The sequence below is a fragment of the Pelodiscus sinensis genome, chromosome 17 (genome assembly GCF_052426305.1).
Source record: "Pelodiscus sinensis isolate ZL-2025 chromosome 17, ASM5242630v1, whole genome shotgun sequence".
NCBI lineage: Eukaryota > Metazoa > Chordata > Testudines > Trionychidae > Pelodiscus > Pelodiscus sinensis.
This window is the reverse complement of record NC_143068.1, coordinates 20,956,571-20,978,096: the sequence shown is the minus strand read 5'-3', so window position 1 is coordinate 20,978,096 and position 21,526 is coordinate 20,956,571. Positions and strand designations below refer to the sequence as shown.

General features: G+C 45.5%; 1 protein-coding gene across 3 annotated transcripts in view; it reads left to right on the top strand.

Moving 5' to 3' along the window:
• Positions 1 to 7,197: 7,197 nt before the first annotated feature.
• The window catches only part of BCAS4 (breast carcinoma amplified sequence 4), a 105,166-nt gene continuing 90,837 nt past the window's right edge, over positions 7,198 to 21,526 (top strand). Inside the window, exons 1-2 of one of the 3 annotated variants that reach the window (XM_089769680.1) lie at positions 7,198 to 7,453; positions 19,372 to 19,443. In XM_089769680.1, coding sequence (XP_089625806.1) covers positions 7,328 to 7,453; positions 19,372 to 19,443 — 198 coding nt within the window. In that variant the 5' untranslated portion in view covers positions 7,198 to 7,327. Of the gene's footprint in view, positions 7,454 to 10,317; positions 10,405 to 19,371; positions 19,444 to 21,526 lie in introns of those variants that run through there. The other 2 variants (XM_075901199.2, XM_089769681.1) reach the window with 2 other exon arrangements.

The following is a 21,526-nucleotide window of genomic DNA, read 5'->3' as shown; positions in this document are numbered from 1 at the left end:
CAGGACTTGGCTGATGATAACATCCCTATGAACAGGTATGGAGGGCAGTATGCCCCAGGGATTGAGTGGGACCCATCCTATGTTGGTGGGGATGAGAGAAGGTATATTGGAAAAAGTTGTGGAATAATGGCTGTGGGGAGATGGGGGAGCAGCCATGCAGCTGCTCTGTCTGCAATGCTAGCAGCGCCTTCGGTGTGTTCGCTTGCCGCTCCATAATACTTAGGAGTCATTGCATTCTCTCCTTCTTCCTGTCACTGTCCCTCTACTTCAATTCCTTTTATTCCTATCCACCACAGAGTGTGGCCTTTAAAGACTGTGACTTGCCCCTAAGGAGAGGAGCTGGACCTTGGCTGCAGCTGGTCACAGTGGCAAGTGTGGGACTGAGGACTGCAGATCTACCCCCAGAAGAGGGGAGAACAGTGGTGGGCACTGCTGGAGGGCAGTGTCCTGAAGAGAATGCCACAGTCCACAGAGCAACCCGGGTCCAGACAGTGGAGACATCAGAGCATAGAACCGTGGTCCCCAACCTGGTGCCCGCGGGCGACATGGCGCCCGCCGGGCCCTTTACATGCGCCCGCGGAGCAATCTGGGCTGGCCCCGCCCCCGGGCGTGCGGCAGGTGCCAGCCCTGGGCGCATGGCCGGCCCCAGCCCTGGGTGCGCAGTGCGTGCCGGTGCCGACCCTGACCCCCGCCCCCAGGTGCGCCGCACGTGCCCTGGCCCCGACCCCGGCCTCTGCACCCACGCGTGCCCTTGCTGGCCCTGGCGCCGGCTTTGGCCCCACCCCCACCCCTGGGGGCGCCGCACCAGCCCTGGCCCCGGCCCTAGCCCCGGGGGTGCCATGCGGAACCTGGGCAGCCCCTGCCTGGGATCATGGCACATGCCGGTGCCGACCTTGGGTGTGCGGCGCATGCTTGGCCACGCCCCCAGTCACGTGGCCTGTGAGCGGCCCCGCCCCCATACGCGCAGCGTGTGAGCGGCCCTGCCCCCAGGCGCCCGGCAGCCCCAAAACGTTGGGGACCACTGGCATAGAACAATGACAGACAAAACATCAGCCAGAAGAGGGCGCCTTGCTGAAGGACTAAGCTAATTCCTGGTGTGACCAGCAGATGGTGCTGCAGCAGTAAGTCTGACCAATTTCATGGTTATAGGATTTTACAGATAACAAATGTCATGATTTCAGCTATTTAAATCTGAAAGTTCATGGTATTGCAATTGTAGGGTCCTGACCCAAAAAGGAGTTGGGAGAGTGGGTCACAAGATTACTGGGAGAGGTTGTGGTAGTACCATTCTTACTTCTGCGCTGCTGCTGGTGGCAGCTCTACTTTCAGAGCTGGGCAGCTAGAGAAGGGAGTCTGCTTCCGCCAGAAGCAGCACAGAGGTAAGGATGGCATGGGTTGGTGGGATACTTCCTTCAGAGCTGGTCGCCCAGTTAACAGTTGCTGCTGCCCAGCTCTGAAGGCAGTGCAGAAGTAAAGGTGGCATTACTGCAGCCCGCTTAATATAACTTTTTGACTCCCTCCTCTCCACAACTCTCTTTTGGTTAAGACCCCCAATTTAAGAAACACTTAAATGTCTCCCCTGTGAAATCTATATAGTATAGTGTAAAAGCACACACGAAGACCAGATTTCACAAGAGATCAGATTTCAAGGTCTGTGATGTGTTTTTCCATGGCCGTAAATTTGGTAGGACCCTACCTATTTGTATATTTACCTTTATATTACTCTACTTTAGAGAGTCTTATGAGGCAGCCCACCTGCATACGTTGTCTCTACAATCTTTTGAGATTCTGAAAGGAATCATACTATTGATGTGTATTAGATTCAGTGACAGAAGGAAGGGAAGGCTGGGGAAGGCTATGCTTCTCCTAGCAAACCACAGTAGCTCCACCTATACTTTGCCCCCGGGCTCCCTCCTGCTTGTCCTTGGCTCTGGCTCAGGGAGGCTCTTCATGTTCCAGACAGGAAGCATGATGGGGCGAGGGTAGCTATGGCAGGACTGCAGCCAGGACTTGGGGTGGCTGGGGCTGGCAGGACTGGGACTGCCTGCTCTGTACTTGAGATGTGCATTATGAATGTTAAATTTAGATTAACATAACTAATCGAATAGTCGATGGGATTTCCATCGACGATTCGATTAGTCTGTAAGGGTGCCTGCCAGGCTCTTGCTACAGTTCAAAAGCAGAAGCCCCGCAGGGAGTGCGGGGCTAGCGGAAACTCCCCCTCTGGCCCTGTGCTCCCTGCTGTGCCTCAGCCTTTGAAATGTACAAGAGCCCCAGTCGGTTTGGTTGGGATTTAGCCTCCCTAAAATGGTGGTTCACCCGTCACACATGCTTAATGTTCATGTTATATTGCTTTAAGCCAGTTTATAGTGTGTGTTTGTTAAATTTGGTCCAATATACACCAGTGTATTTGTAGAGGGTCATGGAATTCATAGCCTCATGCTGGCATTTTAATAATAATTACAATTTAAAACCTCACAAAGTGTTACAAAAGTTAACTAAATGCTGATAGCATTTCTCTATAGTAGGCAACATTCCCTTTTTCTCAGGTGAGGAAAGTGACACAGAGGTTAAGGAGCAGCTGTAATCAATGGATTACATTGATTGTGAAAATGTCTTGCTTAAGGGCATGCAGAGATGGTGGCGAGCTGTGTGATTAGAAGGTGGAATATCTTAACTTCTTAGTGCTCCAGGTCACATTATACTATTAAAAAGGAGAGATGGTATTAAAAAAAGAGGATTACAAAAAAAATAGTAGCAAGGAAATGGTGTGTTTATGCTTTGTGCTAACAGAAGAAATTATGAAACAAAATACAGGACTATGTAGCACTTTAAAGACTAACAAGATGGTTTATTAGATGATGAGCTTTTGTGGGCCAGACCCACTTCCTCAGATCGAGGAAGTGGGTCTGGCCCACGAAAGCTCATCATCTAATAAACCATCTTGTTAGTCTTTAAAGTGCTACATAGTCCTGTATTTTGTTTCAGCTACACCAGACTAACACGGCTACATTTCTATCAGAAGAAATTATGTGTGATAAGCATAGGGGATAGTTCTCATCCACACTCCTATAGAACAGGGGAGGACAAGATCCAGATCCGGCCAACAAGCATTTGAATCTGGCCCATGGTCCACCTCCCGGGACCTCAGGGGAGCTTCAGACCCATCACATCCTCCTTCACTCAAAATCCCTCTCAGATCCTACATCCTCTCTGCACTCCAGTCCCCAAGCCACCCAAAGCAGCTGGTTGTTCCATGTGCATCTTTGTGCCCCACCAATTCTGGCCAATGGGAACTGAGAGATTATGCTGGGGGTGGAGGCAGTGCACAAAGTCTCTCCCCCTCTCTGGTGCACGGCAGAGAGAAGTGCATGGAGCAGCCAACCACTTTGAGTGACTTGAGGTTGAGGCAGGCAGGAAGTCTGCCTGAAGATCCCTCTGGTCCCCTGGCTGGGAGCTGCCTAGGTAAGCATCTCCCAGCCACAGCCTGCCTCTGGCACCCAGCCTCCTCCTATACCCCAACTCCCTGCCTCAGGTCACCACGTTCTCCTGCCCCAGTTCACCATCCAAATCTTTTGTCCCCAGGTCACAACTCTCTCCCAAACCTAGCGCCCCTTTTATCCTGCCCCCAGGCCAGAGTCCTTTCCTGCACCCATACCCCCTTAGAGACCCAATCTCCTGCCCATCACAATAACTTCTTTCACCCAAAATCCCACTCAGACCCACTCCAGGTCCCTACCCCAAGCTCCCTTCTGCACCCAACCTCCATCCCAGACACTATCCCCAACCATCCATGGATAAGTCCAGCCTTTGACCATTTACCAAAATTTTGGAGTGGCCCCCATCAAAAATTATTTCCCATCCCTGCTATAGAAGAAGAAATTCAGCAACAAAGTTATATGACAACTTCTTTAGTCATCAAATGACTTTGAAGAAAGCAGTATAACTCTTACAAGCAGATATATTTTCTGTATGAAGCCTGGTTACATTTCTTGTTCTGAGTCATGGGTTGGATAACTTTGCAGGCAAACACCATCAGAACTGCTTGAATATTTTCCATGGATATGTTTTTGACAGAATTATATTCTTTCTACAAAACTGAAATATTAATGAACTGTCCATTGTTGGGGGGGGGAGGGCGGGTTAGGTTGCCAAAACAGCTTTGTCAGGAAATGAATCTATATTAACACATATTTTATATATCTGTACATAGATGCCTCGAGTAGTACTGGGGAGTGTCAGCCGAAATGGTCAGGGCAGGGTGTGGTGTGTATGTTATACACCCGAGACTTCAACTGCTGAGACCGGGGTCCCTTGCAGCGGGCAACCTGGAGGAGGTTGACGGGCGCCCCAATAAGTTTACAGGGAGAGCTTATAACACCTCAGATTTTAGCTGCTAGGATACAGAAATCCCTTCGCAGCGGGCAGCCTGGGGAGGCTGAGAGATGCCCCAACGGATCTGTCACCTGGGAGTGACACAATCCAAAACGCCCAAGCTCTTCCTATACCTGTTCCTTATGACCGGCTGAAGTTCTTTAAATTGTGCTTGGTTCTGTTACAGCAACTGAAGGAGTCAGGTTAAAGCTTAAACAGTTACTATTTTATTGTTACAGGGTAAACTTAGTTGTTAAATGCTACTACTGTGTTACAGATAACACAGCCACTACAAAGGACAGGACAGAAATTACACTAATAAGTCACTTATAGGTACCGTGAAACCCCTTTGGTTCTCTGAGCTCTTATTAAATGCATGCAAAATAGACACCTAGCAGGTATATATTCTCACCCATGTTCCAGACTTGGTGTGGCCAACGTCTTTCTCTCAATCTCTCAGAAGTAGGGTGAGGTTGGGCATCCCACAGACCTCGGGAGACAATCAATACCTGCCAGCAGGTGTAGATGATTGGAGCTCAAATGGGGTGGGCTACTAAACCCCTCTTTATACCCCTTGGGTCATGTAGGCTTCTTTCTGGTCTCAAGTGGCCAATTAGGAAAAATGGCTTTGAACACCTAGTTTCTCACGAAGGGTGCAAAGCATAATTCACATCTGGGAAAATGCAGACAATGGGCATCTCTGGTATGTGATGGGCGAAGATTCCTCTCCTGGGACAGTGCAGGCGTGTCAATTACTGGTACTAGCCATCAGGGCAACGGGAGGCCCCGGGTCGTCAGCTAGCCCATTTACTGTCTGGTTTCTGTTTATGGTAGTCAGGGACAGGCAGCACACCTGCGTTCCCAGGGCATCAAAGGCTGACTGCCTTTCTCTTGCTCTCTGGGGGGGAGGGGGGGGACAAGATGGGGTTCATGTCTGGCTACAGGGAGGTACACCAGCTAAAATCTCAACTGTGAAATGGCGTACCCCTGCATATCCCTCTGGGTGCCTCTTCCTGCACTCTTGTCCCCCTCTGCCCCCACACCAGTCCGCATACACTAACTATCTTTATCATAACGAAGCTACCCACCCATATACCTTATGTATCAGGTGTGTTAACACTAGTCTTTCCAGACAAGAGCGTCAGTCTCATCTTAACTGGAAAGTTGAAGTAAATCATTGGGACAGCTGAAGCCTTCCTTTCTCCTGCAGGATCCCTTCACCCTGGAGTTAAATAAGAGTTTCAGTGTTTCAGTGTAAGCTGAGTGCTTGGGCTGCTGCCCAGAAGAGATTCAAATGCTGCCCAGTTAATTAGCAGAGTGCCTACACTCTGCAGCATGTCTTTCTACTGGTGGTGCACGTCTACACATGCCTACCTGAGGACAACAAAATGTATTGTGCACATGGATGGAAAAAATTAGAGGGAACATTGGTTAACTCCCCACCCCCACTCAAACTGCTTCCCTTAGCTTAAGTGACATATGACTGCCTCTCCAGCCCACAGCGCATTCTCCCAAGACTGGAATTTCTCATGTAACCCTGTGGCAAACATAGAATCATAGGGTTGAAGAGACTTCGGGAGGTCATTGAGTCCACCCCCCTGCTAAAAGCAGGACCAATTCCAATTAAATCATCCCAGCCAGGGCTTTGCCAAGCTGGGACGTAAAAACCTCTAAGGATGGAGATTCAACCATCCCCCTGGATAATCAATTCCAGTGCTTCACCACCCCCCTAGTGAAAATTTTTTTCTAATATCTAACATAGATCTTTCTCACTGCTCCTCCTCCTGTCATCTGTCACAACTGAGAACACCTCTCTCCATCCTCTTTGGAACCGCAATTCAGATGGCTGCTATCCAAGAACTGTTCTCCTCCGCCACTGCCTGCTTTGACATGGCAGTGAACCTAGAGCCAGGGCAGCCCCAGCTCTGACAGTGGCCCAAGCTGCAGGAGGCCAGCTCTTTAACTCAGAACGCACTGGCTTCTAGCATATAGAATGGAAAGCCTGGGAATGGCACGTGGCCCCCAAGGTTCAGGGCTACACCCTAGCACTAGGGAGCCTGCACTGCTGCTTCAGCCCCTCCCTCTGTCCCTCTGTGGGGCTGGAGCACACAAAATCAACTAACCTCCCCCCCCCAGGCCCTGGTGTGTGGGAATGAGAGGAGGGTCTTTCTCCTTCTGGGGGGGGGGGCATATCAGTGAGGGTTTGGTTTTTTTGGGAGGGGGTTTCTCACTTGACTGCATCTCCTACTGATTTTTCTGTGGGTCATTAGCCCCTGTCCCAAAAAAGGTTCCCCACTAGGGTTGCCAGATGGTTTCAACAACAATACCAGACACACCTGACACTGCATTAGATCTACATTACAGCTTATTTAGAAAATACCGGACATTTCTATTGTCTCAATTTGTTTCCCGAACAAATAGCTCAAATACTGGACTGTCCCGTTGAAAACTGAACACCTGGCAACCCTATTCCCCACTTGTTCTAGGGCCAGGCCCGTTCTGCCTTTAGCAGCGGGCGGGTCAGGTGCAAGGCCCCCCCCTTTTCCAGAGCAATGGTTTTCCATCCTTCCTTCCCAGTGGGGGGCGCACCCAAAGCTGCAGCAGGAGCGCGAGGCCAGGGCTCCCCAAAGCCGGCAGCTGCCTGCTGGGGGGTCGCTCCCCGGGAGCAGAGCCGCGGCCCTGCCCCGCTCCAAGCCGGCGCCTGCGTGAGGCGGGAGCGTCGGCGGCAGCCCGGGCCGGGGCCCGGCTCCAGGCCTGCAGCGCCCCCGCCAGGGGCAGCGCCGCCGGCCGCCCCAGTTCCCGCCGCGCCCCGCTAGGTGGCGCCCGGAGCTCGGTTGCGAGCCGCTGCCGCACCGGCCGCAGCTGGAGGCTGCCCGGGCAACTGGGCGCGCCGCGGCTGAGGGAAAGCCCCGTGCAGCCGCCGGGCCTGGGCGGGGACCAGCCGGGGGCTGCCATGAGCGCAGGCGGGGGCTGGGAGGAGGGAGTCGCCGCCGCTAGGCGGCAGCTGCTACGGGAGGAAGCGGAGGCGAGCGGGGCTCAGCGCTTTGCCCTCTGCCTGCCCCCCGAGCCCGGCGAGGAGGTAGGCGCGGGCCGGGGAGGGAAGCGGGGATGGGCAGGCTCATGGCGCTTCCCCCGCTGCTCCGGGGGGATGTTGGGGCGCGTCCCTGTCTTCTCGTGCCCCCCACTTCCACCGGCTGGGGGAGGGGGAGAGCTTGCTGCGGCAGGCACGGGAGGAGCAGAGAGTGACGAGGGTCGCTCCCTCTGGATTGTAGTTACCGCCCGTCCCCCTGTGTGTGTGATGGGCGAGAAACTGCCCCGCACGTCGATCCCAGCAGCCCAGCGAGATTATTAGAACTGGTCCCCTGCCAGGAGAATCCGACCCTGGATCATCATTGCGCCTGGTGTGCCAGCTGCCCAGCGCCTCGTCCCTCGGTTGGCAGGAGGGTTCCCTGCTGATACGCTGTAGGTCGGAGGTGATGGTGGGGAGCCAGGACATTCCTGACGCTGCTCTAATGGTTCAAACGCTTCCCAAGCTATAAAGTGTATTCTCTCCTTTCCCTTCCCTGCGTGCGGTTATTTCTCCCCTTGCCTTCCTCTCCCCATCTCTTGCTCATCCAAGGAAGCTCCTGATACTGTTTATATGCTTTGGTTAGTCGCTAAGGTGCTACAGGACCATAGTTGTGTTTTAAGTTTCTTAGTTCTTTAGTTCAATTATTTTGAAGGACCATTTTTTTTTATTTGGTCTCTGTTAAGTTCTCAGGGAGACCTTCAGGTACCGGCAAAGGAGTTTTAACTTTTGAGTAGGTGAGAAGAGCTTGGAGAAAAACCTGGTAGAAAAAACTGGATATTGTTTCTTAATATTCCCCATTGTAAATTAATATTAGTATTTCCTGCTCCGAATTAATATGACACTTTACAAATATTGCCAGCCCTATAATGGTTACAGGCTCTAAGATACAGCAGACCCAGGACAGCAGTGTGAAAGAGAGAGTGGTTACTAGGGTGAAGAAAAAGGAAGGCAGGGTCTTGGAAGAAGAGTGTTTTTTTGGGGGGGTGGTGGTGGTCGTGAAGCACAAGAATTAGAAAATGATTCAGGGATGTACAGGACATAATGCTGAAACTAGGAGCAAATGAGTTGTGTTAGGGCTGAGATTATAGGAGTTTGAACTTGATGTGATGGGAAACAAGAAGCCAGTGAAAAGATTCATAGGGGAGTGGCAAAAGAGTAAAGTGGCTTTAAATAGTTCGGAGAAGGACAGAGAACCAAGTTGCAGAAAATGTGTTAGGCCATGTCTTTTGATCAGTGGTTTTGCATGAAGGAAGATGCAGAAAGGAAAACTCTCAAGACTAGAACCCAAATGTATTTTTTTATCTTACATTGAGACGTGAAATAGTGATGGTTTTCATTTAACTTTTCAACAAAAGCACTGAGAAATTCAGAGGTCTTTATTTATTAAACACTTCAAGTTAAATACAACTGCATTCCTGAAAGGGAACAGAGGTGGACTAATGGGCCAATCTGGACTGATGTTCTTGTATTTAAGGGCCTGGTATTAGATAGATTTTTATTTATTTCAACTTTGAACATCTGATTTAACAAATGTAATTTTGCATGGCCCTACTAAGTAGCTGTGGATGATGGAGCACATCCAAACTGCAGGGGTTGCATTGACTCAAGGAGTGATGCACTGGATGTTATCCCACAGTCCTTGCAGCAGATTGGAATTCTGGGCTAGGGTCCCAATGCCTTATGGGATGAAAACATGGTTGCGGGTAGTTATGAGTTCATGTTGTCAGCCTCCCATGTCTGTGGCTCAGAAACAGCCTTGCCCTGTTGTGTGCTTGTTTAACCTCCTTTATTTTCATGCGGCATTGTTGCACTTCCCTGGTGTAGCCTTTATCAACTTTTCCCTGTGAAATACTGGCATAGATATCAGTGTTTCTTTTGCTGGTTAAGAGCTCTGCCTGCACAGACTTTCTTTCCCCTCCCCAGCAATCAGATCCACTATCTCTTGAATGCTTCATGTTGGAGGTGTTTGTAACCCTGGGCATGCATGCTCAGCTGTGTTGGTGAGCTTTTCATGGTGCTGCAATGGGAAATGAATATTTAAAAGTTCCCAGGGCTTGGCTCACTTGGCTGAAGAGCATTGGAGTTCAAAGCACTCGTCAGCAATGTTTCCTCTAATCTTTCTATCCATGTGTGGATTTTTTCCATGCAGCTGTGGAATATTTTTTTTGGTGTGCACCATGGCATGTGTTTATGTTCACTACCAGTAGAAACAAAAACCTAGCAGTGGTGCTCTGCTAATCAGCTGAGCAGCATTTGAGGCTGCACAAGCGCACATCTTACAGTGAACACTGCTTGCTGGGGTGTTTACAATACGGTACAGGTGACTGGTACCTCCGGGGTGAGTGAGGAGGTGCAGGGAAGGCTACCCAGAGGGACATGGAGAGGGCATGAAGGGACATCCCGGTTAGCAATTAAAATTTTGGCAGGGCATAGTTAATGCTACCAGGAGTCATCTATGCACACCTATGCAATAGAGTACTCTGGATCATCATCTGGACACCAGTAACTGAGCACTTAACTTTATACTGCTCTTAATTTGAGGTATGAATATTGCCTCAGGCTTTACTCAGGTTCAGGTGGAGTACAAGGGTAGATTTTAAAAGCTTTTAGGTCAATGGGAGGGACTGAGCAACAGGGCCATTCCTAGGGGAGAATGGGGTCTGGGGTAATCCCCCTCGCTCCCCCTCCCCAGGTACGAGGCCCTGGGCCTTTTCCAAGCTCTGCCCCTGCACTGCTGCCTTGCTTCCTCCCAGAGCAATGCAAGCTGGAGTATTATGGGGCCTGCCACAGAGTGGCAGAAGGGGTAGGATCCCCCTTCCCACATTCACCATGGCAGGAAATGGAGTTCTCAGGGGCCAGGGTGTTTTGCTTCCTGCTGTCATGGTGAAATGGAATGCAGCCGGATGAGAGAGCAGTGTGGCAGAGCAGGCTGCTCGACCACTCTGGCTCCTGCTATAACGGTGAGTGCTGGAGGAAGGACGCCAGCTGCTACCCTGCTCCAGGCCTTGTAATCCTCCTCACCCTTCCTATTGATAGGACGGTTGAGGTGACTGCAGCAGACTCCTCCTCCCCACCCCCTCCAAGCATGGGACCTGGGGTGGCCACCCTGAATCCTCTTATGGATGGGATGCCTCTGCTGGGCACTGTAGATACATTCTTTACAAATTTCACCTAATGCTGAATACATTGACCTAAGCTCATAGTGTAGACCAGACGTTTAGTTAAGGATCCAAGGCCACCCCCCTATGTTGTTGTCATAGCTCTGAAATGTGCTGAGTGGATTTTGTCTCTGACCCTTAATGCTGAGATCCTTTGGGTGTCTGTCATATGAATGTTTGTTGACTTCCATAATCACCTGAAGGGAGCTTGTTATGGTCTGCTCACCAAGTGCTTTATTACGGGTGGTTAACAATGAGTGTGATTTGTGCTGCAATTTGTTATAGTCCCCTTTGAGCCATTATAGAAAGTGCAGTAAATACATAATTAGGGGCTCAGTCTACTTTTTCCTGTTTTCACAATTGCTATGAAACAGTTGAACACATGCAGCTGAGTCCAGTGCAAAAACAGGATGTCTGAACCTACTTTGCCATCCTGCTCTGGTGTTTTAAAAAGACAGTGCCAAGAAATCTCTTAGAGTTGGTATCTCTTTACTTTTTTTTAATTATTATTATGTTTGCATATAATGCTTCCAACAGTAAAGCATTAATTAAATGTCAGTCTGACTAGAATAGGCTTACGCTATTTTTTAATGAACATAGAATATAAGCATCACTGTTGATAAATATCACTCCTGTCCTGTATCCTTTCCTATTTTAGTCCTTGTGACCAATGTTCCCTCTAATTTTTTTCCATCCATATGCAGATTACATTTTGATATGTGCATTGAGGCATGTGCGGATGTGCACCACTGGTAGAAACTAGGGGTGTGAACGTGTATCCATGTACATAATTAACTGATGAGCCTAGTATTTTGGGATATACTTTAAATGCATAGCTGCAGCAGGGATAGCTGCCAGGAACTAGCACGAGCCGGGACTGAGTCAGCGTGCCTGCCTGCCTGCCAGCTACCAAGGTCCATTCAATGCAGAGCTGCAGCAGTTAATTGTGTAACCTACAAAATTTTTGTCAGATTACCAATTTACATGCTTCCTAACATCTCTAATATCCACATGCTAAATTTGTCTTTTAGTAGTGTGCGCTCACGGGACAGTTGTAGTCTTTATTTGAAGAGAATATGTTGTTTCCTCTCCTAAGTACTGGCCTTCTCTAGTGCTGTTATGTACAGAGCCTGCTAAGGGGTGGGGGTGCAAGGAGAGTGGGAAAACATTTCTCCCTCTTTTTTGGAACAGAAAGTAGTTACTCAGGTTCCACCTTAATGTGTAAAAATTATGACTTTGCTATGGAATGGCTCTGCTTAAATCCCTACCATCTGAGGGACACGATGGACCAAATCATCAGAAAGTGTAAATTGACGTAGCTCTCCTGACATAATTATGCCAGTTTATAGTAGCTAAAAATCTGTTCCGGTGCATTTTAGAGAGATGAGATGGGCGGGTAATTTTATTTATAGGACCAACTTCTATTGGGATGAGGGACAAGCTTCTGAGCTGTTAGAGCTCTTATTCAAGGCTACACTGCACAATCATAGGAACTGATAGATTCCTTTCAACTAACATGATTCCTCAGAGTCCAGACGACTGTGACTCCTCTTGGTGTCTTTTTGTATCCAAAAGGGAAGGAGACAGAGCTGGTATAGTATATAAATATTTATAATCTTTGTCTACAGCAGGGCAGAAGATCCTTCTGATTGAGTCTACTACCATTTAGATGTTTAAGGTCAGGTTTTTAGCATTCTGTGGGCAAAACATGTATGTGCAAATAGTGTGATGGCCTATGCCATCACAGAGACTTCACAGACAGTTAAAAATATCTAGACCTTGATGTGTGACTATACTTAAAGGGCTACTTGGATGTTATGTGACTGGGTTGCAGATCTACATGTCATTACTATAACTGCAAATTCAGGGATTGCTCAAACAGACAATTTATCTATTTGCATGTGCAATTATTGTGTTCCACAACCATGCAAATCACATTAGGAAATAAAGTGTACAAACCTGCAAATGCAATTCTGAGACCTTCTGCTCGTATTTGTGTGTGCATGTAGATAGCCATGTGATGTTGATGAGTGGTGCAATTAAATCTTTCCTCTAGTGCTTTGAAAATGCAGGGGGGCTTTCTCATGAATCAAGTTATTAGCTTGTGAGGAGAGCAAGCTTGTGTAGCTGGCTATGTTGTAAAGCTGTGGAATGGTAAAGTTCCAGTCTTGTGCATCTTCCTCAAAATTCCTTGCTGAATTTGTATTCCATGATCTTTTTTACTGTTGGCACCGTCTCAAGTGGGAAAAAAACCCAGCATGGTTTCCAGAAACCAGCTTGTGCCTGCAAGTGCTGAGACTTAGAAAATTTCTTCCCTGACTTGTAAACTGAGCATATCTGAGCATTAAAGAAATTGGTGAGGACAAAGTGATTTAGAGCATTTAAGAAACTGTTATTGTATTATTTATTGTATGTTCAATTTGCAGTAATAACTAGAGGCTTTGATCAGAATCAGGATCCCTTTGTCCTTGGTTCTGTACAAGTGCCAAAGGTGACATGGTTTCAGGCCAAAGGAGTTTGCCATCTAAAAAGGCAAGCAACATAGGGTATGTCTGTACTTGCACCCTCTTTCGAGAGAGGGATGCAAATGAAGACATTTGAAATTGCAAATGAGCTGGGATTTAAATATCCTGCACTTCAGTTGCATAATCGCATTATGGCACTATTTCGAAATAGCACTATTTTGAAATAACAGACGCTGTTAAGATGCAGTTATTTCGAGAGAAAACCCTTCTCTCGAAATAACTGGTAAATCTCATTGTATGAGGAATAAGGGTTATTTCGAGAGAAGGGTTTTCTCTTGAAATAACTGTGTCTTAGCAGCTGTTATTTTGAAATAGCACTATTTCAAAATAACGCCATAACGTGATTTTAAATCCTGGCTTCATTTGCAATTTTGAATGTCTTAATTTGCATCCCTCTCTCGAAAGAGGGTGCAAGTGTAGACATACCCATATAGAGGGTAAGGAAAGGGATATAATCAAAGGTAAGGGCTTGTGTAGATTTTCTTTTTATATATATAAATATATAAATATTGTGTCTCTCCAACTGTCTGTAGATGTCATTAGTCAGCTGGCTGCTTGTATTTTTTGTACAGTCACTTTTCTTACTGCTGCTGAGGTTTTCTAAAGAGCCAGATTTCCTTTTATTCTTCCTTCTTGTTATAATGGTTGGTTTCTGAAGGAGGTGGAAGATCTGATGACACATTATAAGTTAAACATATCAAGACATATGGAATATTGGGGACATTTGTGATCAGAGTGAATCCCATTTATTATGGCCTTTAAATTTTGGTCTTCAAAGCAATAACTTCTTAAAAATAAATTAACTGTGGAACCTCCAAGATGCATCTAACGAAATGATCATATTAGAAAAAAACTTTTAGAAAAATATTAGAAAAAACTTCTAAAAACTAGTTACAGACTAACTCAGCTACCCCTCTGAAGCACTAGTTCTGGTTTCCTGCTCTTTCTCCTCCTTTCTTGCCAAATGCTTATCTTCTGTTGTCATGCAATTTTGCAGGATCTGGTCGTCTTCCTGTTGAAGTCCATGTCAGAATTTTCACTGATGCCAATGGGAGGTCAATCAGGTCCCTTAGAAAGTAAGCTAAGATAGGGATTCTGTTACTCCTTTTCCAGGTTTGTTTATGGTGTTGTATAAATAATACTCTTATATCATAGAATCATGGAAATGTAGGGCTGGAAGAGACCTTGACAAGTCATTAGGTTCAGCTGTACTGAGGCAGTACCAAATAAATCTGGATCATACCTGATGTGTGTTTCTTTAACCTGTTCCTAAAAATCGACAATGATGGGGATTCCACAGCTTCCTTTGGAAGTCTATTCTAGAACTTAACCATCCTTACAATTATAATTTTTTTTCCTAATATTTAACCTAAATCTCCCTTGCTGCAGATTAAGCCCATTACTTCTTGTCCTACCTTCAATTGTTCTCCATGGCTATGTCTACACTGGCGCGATCTTGCTCCAGAGATATGCAAATGAGGCTAAGCGTGGAATATCACCGAGCCTCATTTGCATATCTAATGAGCCACCATTTTTGCAGAAGAGGCTCTTTGCGCCAGAAGGAGCTGTCTACACTGCTCCTTCTTGCGCAAGAAAAACACTCTTGCGCAATGCCGTTATTCCTGAAAATAATCATAGTGCTCTTTATCACAGCCCTTATCATATTTAAAGATTATCTAGTTTATCTCAGTTGTCCTTTCTCAAGACTAAACAGTCTCAGTTTTTTTAACCTTTCCTTGTTGGTCAGTAAAATAAAATTTAAAAGTTTTTGGCAGAACTTCATATATATTATTTGACAAGAATCCGCACTATTCAGTAAATAGTACATATGTGTTTCCTGTTCAAACACTCACTATATCCAGTCCCTCCTTTAGTAATATGGTCATGGCTAAGTTCTTTTGCCAAAGCTTTGGTCTTACTGTCTTGGGTAGGTGTAGGAGTTTTAGATTCCTTCCATAAACTTGAGCAGGCACCTGTGATGTCTCCTGTTGGCTTAGTGCTGCTGACTGGCAAGTCACTGTGCTACTCTATGGCTCAGTTTAACCATTTGTAAAATGGAGATGGGGTTTGAAGTAAGGATGTTTAAATGGTTAACCGTTAAACATACCAGTAAGCAGGAGGCTTATCTGTAGATTTAATAGTTAACTGCCCGTTGCTGGCGACCTTTGCTGGCAGCCAGCCATGCCGGGGCAGCCCCATTAGGACTGGAGGCGGAACCCCACGGCCATGGCAGGTAGCGGTTCAGGCAGCAAGTCCAGAGTTAAAATGGTTAAACAACTGTTTTAACATCCCTAGTTTGAAGCTTAATTTCTTAATGTTTGCCAAGAGTGAGATGTCACTGAGCTGCAAAATATTAGTATTAGTAACGTGTGTTTGCAGGTTGAATTGGTCTTAGTCCAGTTGTGCAGCTTATTGTGATATTGCTGCTCCTGTGAAAGCAGATGCCAGGTTTATTTCCTGCCTCCATGTGCCTGATGTCTTGCTCTGCTCCTCCCCTCCACCCATTTTGTGATTTCATGGTTTTCCCTTACTGGCCTCTGAGTGTTGCTCTCCTGAACTTTTCCCTTCCTACTGCTCCTTAGCTGCTGCTGCACTTGCATTCCATTCAGACTGCGTTCTCTTCCCTTTGCCACTGAAACCCACTGATCTGCTCCCGCCCTCCATAATAATCTTGCTCTAACTGCGTAAATGCATCTTATTAGTTCATGGGTTCTCAGATGGAGGGGGGGATGTGATACCCTGTTATTCCCCTGTTACTAAATGGGCAGGATCCTGCTGTAGATTAGGTTGAGAATTACTGCAGTAGTATTTGCTTTATTAATTATGTCTGTTGTAATAGTGCCTAGGACCCCAGCCAGGTGATGTGAATTTATGTTTTATACTTTTAGTCCTTAGTGTGAATGGGGTCAAAATCTTTAATGCAGAGTATGTCGTTGAATGCTTCTGCTAAGATTATACTGTTATATGGAACTTTCTCCTTTGCTTATCCACATGTGTAATGAGCGAGCTGGTGCTGCCTAAATATCATCCTCACTCCATAGGAAGCAAATTTCCTAACTGTATCTGGCGATCACTCAAACTATTCATTCACAAGTATGTTAAGCAATGTGAGTCTTTGTTCACTAGGGATGAAATGCAGATACCCCCTTCCTTATACCCAACCCTGTGGGTTTAGGAGGCAATAGAATCCAGTCCCTATAACCAGCAAAAAGGAATAATCTGGAATAGTGGCTACATAATAGCCATAATCTGGAATAGTGGCTACAGTTTACAAGAAAGATTTCTTCCACTGAATGTGTGTAGTCCTGTGGTCTTTCCTTGGGCTGCTTCCAGTGGCAGCTGTCCCTCCCCCCACACCATGCCTAAGTACTGAGTATGCAGAATTACTGTTTGTGTAGCACTGGTTTTTCCTTTTCTTCTCTCATCCATGCTTCTGGCATTAGGCTTTCCCCCTTCCATCCCTTCAATCTTACCACTGTTCATGCAGGAGTGGTCTCCTTTGTATCTCATCACATCAGGAATTCTCCCTGCCTCATTTTGTTATCTTGACTGTTTCACTGTTAATCTAAGTTGCAAATAAATTGCTCTAATGGTTGTGAAGGCCTTTGATCCTTTGCTAGGATATTAAGTCAAATTATGTGAAGTATTTTGGTTGTGCAGCTTGTATAAATGACATTTTGCAAAGTGAGACTGTATGATGAATTGCACTGCATGGAACCCGTCTTCAGTCCATTCAAAATATAGCTTCCAAGATCATATTCCTTGCCTGTTTCTGAAATCACCTCATCCCCTTCCATTTAGGGTTGCCAGATGGTTTAACCAAAAATATCGAACACTCTCCCCCACCCCCAAAAAAAACCCAGGGGGAAAATTCTGTTGAGGGGGGAGTAAAGGAGGGGGGGGGAGACCAAAGTTCTTGATGGGAAAAAAAAGGACCCCGAGAGTTATTAAGCAAAAAACCCCCAAAACAATAAAATAAATAAAATAAAACAGCATTAAAACAGCATGGCCCCTTTAAGTACTAGAGTGGAGAGGTTGAGCACTAAAACCCAGGGAAGGCATTGCTTGCCCTTGCTTCAGGTCTTTTTGCTGGTGGCCATCTTGTTTTCTTGATCGAGCCCCCGCAGATAAGCAGGGGGGCAAGGGGCCGGGGCCCTGGAGGAGGGAGGCCAGGGGCCTTAGGTGTCTTAGGTTTGCAAGGTATCTGGTATTTTCACCTCCTAGCAGGGGAAAAAACCCCAGAAAATATCGGACATTTCAGGTGTCCAGTATTTTCTGAATTTTTTACTGGACAGGAGGTGAAAATACCAGACTGTCCAGGTCAATACCGGACACCTGGCAACCCTACTTCCATTGGCACTGACTCCTCCACCATATCAAGTTCAAGCTACCCTATTTTAGACTATTAACAAAAGCAAAGTTTGAACTCCAACATGCTGTGCATTAGCCCTCATTAAAAACTTCATTCTTATTACCTCATCCTTCCTCCTCCAGCTCCCTTTTTTCTTTTCCTTTCTTTTATACCTTTCTTTTAAAAAAAGTACCTTTCTTTTATTAAAAAAAAATTAAAAAACAATGGTCCTGTAACACCTTAGAGACTAACAAAACTAAATAAATAGTATCAATAGTGCAGTATTGATATCTACCCAATTTGAAACTCATGTTGGCAATTTAGATGAGTTGTCTTTTATGCAAGCAAAATAATAATACATTTAGGAGAAAAGCTGAACAAATCATTGAGAGTATAAGATGGGATGATAATGGCCCTACTTTGACACTTTTACTCTTGTTTCTCCCTTTAGTTGGTTTTCTCAATGAATATTCAAGCAAACTAACCTTAAAAATAGCATGATTTCCCTTTGTTCTGTAAACGTTTCTTCAGTTGCAGTATTTTCATGTTGTGGATTGTGTGGGGGCATAACTGAATCTGAGTTAGAAATAACCTGTTCCCTGCATGTCCCAAGACACAGGCAGAAGGTTGGTTCCTAGGTTCAAAAACTGATTAAATTTGAGGGATAAGTTATACTGTGGATACATTTTTTCTGTTTAGAGTCTCTCTATTTTTCATTCCCCAGTGATTTAATTTAATTTTGAAAATATGTCCAGAATGAATTTTTGGGCTCTGGATAGTTCTGTCTACCTTTTGGTCGCGCCACTTTACTGAATTTTTTTACAATCACACTTTTTTATTGACAAATTTCATATAAATAGCAACAATTCAGCAGGTTTCCTGTTTTTCTGCAAGCAGCGTGTACACAGAGTGTCTTGGCTCCAGACAAATACACATGCACCTTTTGTGTTGAAATCTGCATTATTTTTTAATTTTTGCTTCATCTTTGATAAATTTATGAGAAAACAAAAGTGACCTCCTGGAAAAAGGACTTGCATGAATTTTTGGTTTTTCTTCAAGTGAGTTGTTGTGTGTTACCTAGAGAACACCTTCACTATATTAAGTCAAGTAGTTCTTGCAATAGTTTTTTTAAAAATACTTTCAGTAAAAATAACATGGGCTGTTACAAGTGTTTGGGTTTTAAATCACACTTTGGTACTATTCATATCCAAGTGTTAGTGATGTCTTTAGAATGGCGATTGAGTGGTAAGATGCTATTCCTACAATAGGTCATCTCTGGGTGCACTGCCACTAAAGCGAGTAGGGTGATACAGAGAATTTATTGCAAAATCAGGACTGTAACCTGCCTGTTACATGTGCAATGGAGTCATCTTAAATAATGATGTAATCATAAGAAACCAGGCTTGGAAGATAATCTGTTTGATTGCAGTGTTGCCAGCTCTTTGCCATTATCTCAAGTCTTATGATTTTTGGAGGTTTTTTTTTTTTCATGAAGCCCGATTTCCTGGAATCTTGTGTTACGAGAGGTCTTAAATTAAAGGACCCTATTTTTTTTTTTAATATTTCATGATTTGTAAAACAATCCCATGAATTTGGGGCACCAGATTCATGTTTTTTGAACCCTTGGATTTGACTATCCTGTGATTGCTTGAAAATTCCTCAGGTTGATCTGTGTTTCTGAGAGGGAAAGAACGATGTACCATATCTTATGGCTAACCTGAAATCAAAACATTTTCTTCCACTCCCAGACTTAGCTTTTGACAAAGAAACATAATTTTGGTCAAAACAGGATTCGGCTCATACTGATGTTCATTCTGACAAGGCTGTGCTGCCTTTAATTTATAGACGCAATTAAATACACACTTACATACATATAATCTATTTGTTTTTCAGGTAAAAGAAGTCGAAGAAACTATAGACGAGATGTTAATAAGGCTGGATGAGTTCTGTGGCATGACTGATGTGGTAAGTGATCAGCTTATAACTCTGATTCTCCCCTACTGACACTGTTATCACTTTAAGAGCTCTCTCCAGTAGGTTTCTGAGGAGGCCATGTTGGTAGTGATTTAGAAACCATGCAGCTCAGACAGGGCAGCAGTCAGCAGTGGGGAAGGGAAAAAACACACAAGTATTTCCTGAGGCAGCCATCTTGACTACTCTTCCCTCCCTTGAGATGGTTTTATTACACAGAGCAGTGGCAGTTGAGCCACAAGGTGGCACTCTCGTGCACAAATATTTAAGGCCCTAGAATGGAGCACTATATTTAACTTTCACAGGCTCCATACGGTTCACTGTACAGGCATCTAGGAGATCTCCCGATCTGTTATTCATACATGAGAAAGTGCAACATGCAACATTTACTTTTTGCTGGGTTTTTTTTTTTTTTTTAGCCCTTTCCCCAACTTGGTTGGTATCATGTTATACTTTTTCCACTGAGCTTGACATACCGGTGATAGAATTGTATTTTTTTCCCTCCAGAAAATTTGTCTCTTGGCAATCTTCCCTTTATTTGAGAGAGTTTTACAGAACTTTCTTTGAAGACTCCATGCTTCACTATTTCAATATTTGGATCACTGCCAGGGGGCGGTGCCAGGCAGCTGATGTGGGGGCAGTTATATCATTTATTGAATTTTACTATTTATTTATTTATGGTAGCAGCTAGAGGAATTAGGGCCTTTTTGTGCTCGGTGCTGTACATAACCAATCCATACTCCAAAGAGCTTGCTGCTCCTGTGTGAGATGAAAGGCAATAGGGATGGGTGCAAAAGACAAATGGGGGGGAATACAAGGTAACACAGGGATGATTGACTGTGTGATGAGCAGCAGTTACACCATACAAACTCCCGGGTCATTGTCATTGCTTAATCATTTGTGATGCACTTGAGAACAACAGGAGAGTGGATGAGATACAGTTGGGCCAAAGAAGGATATCGCTTTGCTGCTCTGTGGTCTCCTGCACAGATAGCCTGCATGCAGCTGGGTCTATGTGGACATGGTGTTTATAATAAATAAACCAAATGTCACTTTTCAGACCACTTTACTTCTTCCTTCCTTTCCCATAATGTGGAAGAGTTCAAATTGACTAGGGCAATCCAGAGCTGCAGTGTGCATCCTCCTTGCCCATTAGAGAATAGGACATTTCTTGTAGGGTTTCTTTTATAGCTCGATATTCTGGACCATATCTGAATAGAAGGATTGCCTCCTTTCCTAGTCACAAATATGCAGACAGTCTCCCTGTCTGCTGGCAGCCGTACACATTCCTCCTCCCTACCCACTTCCACTGCATACATCGCTGTGGCAATTACATCAGTTGTTTACGTGGGAAAGGGATATTGGGTAAGTGTTGAGAATGTACCTTTAACAATCTTGGTAAAGATATGTCTCAGCTGGAAAGCAGGAGGAGAGCCAGTGCTATCTGACCAGCCAACAGACTCTTCAGGAACCATTGCTTCTCTGTGTGATTCTTGGGAATTATACAGCATAAATTGAAAGGGGCAGGAAGAAGTTCTCTCTGTCCAAGATCTCCTGTGATAATCAGGAGACGCTATGGGAGAGTGGGGGCATTAGAAGGTCAAGGTTGCTTGGCAGTTGCAAAGCAGGTATTCCCATTTTATATTTTTTTAAGTGCAAGTGAAGGGTCTGCTTGCCCGACCTGCAGAGTAAATCCTCTGCTATCTGCTTAGCACATGTAGAACATGCCTTGTGGTAGGTGACTAGGATTCATCACCAAATTTGGTCCATTGGTTGGATCATTAGCTTCCTTGGCCCACCTGATCACTCATGCGGAGGGCAAAGTGACCGTTGATACATGACCCTGTGAACACATACCAACAGGCAAGCATGTGAACATCCTCCTACTGCCCTGCCTATACGTCTCACTGTTGGTTTGGAGACAGAATCACTCTCCAGGACATTGGGTCCTTTGGCCTCACAGTGGGATAATCAGTCCTGGCAGATTTCTTAAGGACAAAGCCTACTTAAAAACTTCAGTACTGATAATTTTCGGAAGCTTTCCGCAAATTGGATACTGGAGCACTGTGTCCACTTA